The 2,718-nt window shown below is 35.8% G+C and overlaps 1 protein-coding gene across 1 annotated transcript; it reads left to right on the top strand.

Annotated features, from left to right (window-relative positions):
• The first annotated feature begins 273 nt into the window (after positions 1–273).
• On the top strand, positions 274–2,412 carry LOC145132307 (serine carboxypeptidase 1-like). The gene is made up of 8 exons (XM_079067053.1): positions 274–640; positions 743–847; positions 926–1,200; positions 1,297–1,551; positions 1,658–1,764; positions 1,859–1,951; positions 2,050–2,155; positions 2,269–2,412. The coding sequence occupies exons 1-8, from the start codon at positions 274–276 to the stop codon at positions 2,410–2,412; spliced, it is 1,452 nt and encodes a 483-aa protein (XP_078923179.1).
• Positions 2,413–2,718: the final 306 nt, after the last annotated feature.

Genomic DNA, 2,718 nt, shown 5'->3' with positions numbered 1-2,718 from the left:
CCAATTTTACATGAGTAGAACCATGACTATTTCCCACATATGACAAGCATAAAAGAGTCCAAACCATCCTTTATATGAATATGAATAAGTCAACTCCGAAAAGATAATTACGAAAGTGGCCGGCTTGTAACATATTGAAAGAAAATGTTAACAGTTTCTGAAATGCCTGTTTGAAAGTTATCGATTAGAACAAGATAAAACTTTCCCTAGGACTTAACGTCTCGTTACTATAAATAGTAAGCACTTGAAGAAAACTAGAAATTACCAAACAGGATGATGAAACTTATAGCAGCATTTTGCCTTTTGGCCCTGTTTGGTTTAACCAATGCTGATATTCAAGCAGACAAGCTTTACGAGTTGCTAAAAACAAAAAGATCCAGAAATTCGCCTGTTCTTAATACATGGTCAGCTACAGATGAAGCTACCAATGAGTACTCTCCAGTTTACATTCCCCCTCAAGATGGTCTTGCAGATCTAGACAAGATTGGGACTTTGCCAGGCCAACCAGCAGGTGTTGATTTTAATCAGTACTCTGGATATGTTACTGTCAATCCAAATGCTGGCAGGGCTCTTTTCTATTATTTTGTCGAGTCTCCCACCGATTCTTCGAATAAACCGTTGGTTTTATGGCTAAATGGAGGTACTTTTCCAATTTGATGTTTATTTATTGCATCAGAATATTTGATCAAAAGCCTTTACAATTACTTTTTTTCAAATAATTTCAATCTATATCCTGCAACAGGACCAGGATGTTCGTCCATGATTGGAGCCATGTCGGAATTAGGACCATTCAGAATCACTAATGATGGAAAAAGTCTCTTCAGAAATGACTATGCATGGAGCAATGGTTAGATCATATTCCACGTTAAACTATTCTCTTGCTTATTCAACATAACATAATAAACATGAAAAATGATATGTGCAGTTGCAAATATGCTGTTTCTGGAGTCCCCAGCTGGAGTAGGCTTCTCGTATTCCAACACAACTTCTGATTATGACCATGCTGGTGACAAGAACACAGCAGACGATGCTTATATTTTTATCGTAAACTGGCTTGAGAGATTCCCTCAATACAAAACTCGTGATTTTTACATTACTGGAGAAAGCTACGCTGGACATTATGTTCCTCAACTTGCTTTTACCATCGTTTTTAACAACAAGAAAACAAACCAAACCATCGTCAATATCAAAGGCATTGCTGTATGTTCACTTCATCGACATCTTTTAGCTTTGCAAATAAATAGGGTGTATTATTCTTCAAACATATGGAAATTAATCTTTGTGTAAAATCTGCAGATAGGAAATGCATGGATTGATGATGAAACGAGTGAGAAAGGTATGTACGATTATTGGTGGACACATGCTGTAAATTCAGATGCGACACATGATGCGATTTTGAAATACTGTGACTTTGCAAACGAAACTTCATCTGATATGTGTGACAAAAGTACGGATAAAGCTTGGGATGAGATGGGAAATGTCGATATATACAACATCTATGCACCGATTTGCTTGAACCCTGATCTAAGGAATGCTTCTAGCACTGGTTCTGTAAGTCTTCTATAAACATTTTTTAATCACCATGTGATGAGCAAAATGATGAATATTTATTTTGAACTGGAGGAAAAACATAATTATTTCATCATGTATATTTCAGATTAACGCTTTTGATCCATGCTGGCAATATACCCTTGTAAACTATCTCAATAACTCAGCCGTGCAAAAGGAATTACATGTGAAACCTACATCATGGGATGTATGCAGGTAACCTTAGATCAATCTCGTAAAACTAATTAATACCAATATTATTCTGATTACTTGATAATCGATTGTAAATTCCCAATTACGATGTGTGCAGTGATGTTATCCCTGGATGGAATGACAGTCCAGTTACCATCCTGCCCATAATCAAGTATCTGATTGAAAACGGCCAACGGCTATGGGTATTCAGGCAAGTATATACTTTGTTTCAGAGATGTGAAATGGATTCTTTACATTGAAATTGAAGATGACATATAATTCATAATTGTTCATTTGTTGATTCTGCAGTGGGGATACAGATGCTCGGGTTCCAATTACTTCTTCTAGGTACTCAATCAACGCACTCAATCTTCCTATCGTGACAGCTTGGCGACCATGGTACCTCAACAAGGAGGTGATCACTGAAACTTCTAGCTTATTAACTTTATTGTTCCAAACAAAAAAAAATATAAATGTATATAAAATTACATTGTTAAGACTATATCTTACATCTCTAAATGTTAACAGGTTGGAGGATATTTGGAGGCATACCAAGGACTGCTTCTGATAACTGTTAGGGGTGCAGGCCATACGGTTCCAAGCTACCAGCCGCAGAGAGCATTGACCTTGTTCTCATCGTTCCTTGGAGGGATACTTCCTCCATCCTCATAAACTTGTCTCTTTTTTTAAGTCTTGACTCTTGATAGCTTTTCCTATGAACAAGCTTGATCAAGCTCATGTCCAATAATTTTTGTTTCCTCCACGGAATGTTTTTTATTTTTATTTCAATTATCTATTGTATTTGTTATTTCAGTTGAAAGAATGTTATATCCATTTTTGGATTTTTGAAGATTGATAATTATCCCGATTTTAGACCATCTACAGCTATTCGATAAATTAATAACCCAAACTTTATATATAAACTGTGAACTAGGTGTGAAACTCATGTATTAGATGGGTTAAATAAAAAAATTATGT

Source organism: Lactuca virosa, chromosome 8 (assembly GCF_052849685.1).
Source record: "Lactuca virosa cultivar CGN04683 chromosome 8, Lactuca_virosa_CGN04683_v6, whole genome shotgun sequence".
In the NCBI taxonomy this organism is placed as follows: domain Eukaryota; kingdom Viridiplantae; phylum Streptophyta; class Magnoliopsida; order Asterales; family Asteraceae; genus Lactuca; species Lactuca virosa.
Note: the sequence above shows the minus strand (reverse complement) of the source record. Positions and strands in the feature narration are given on the sequence as shown.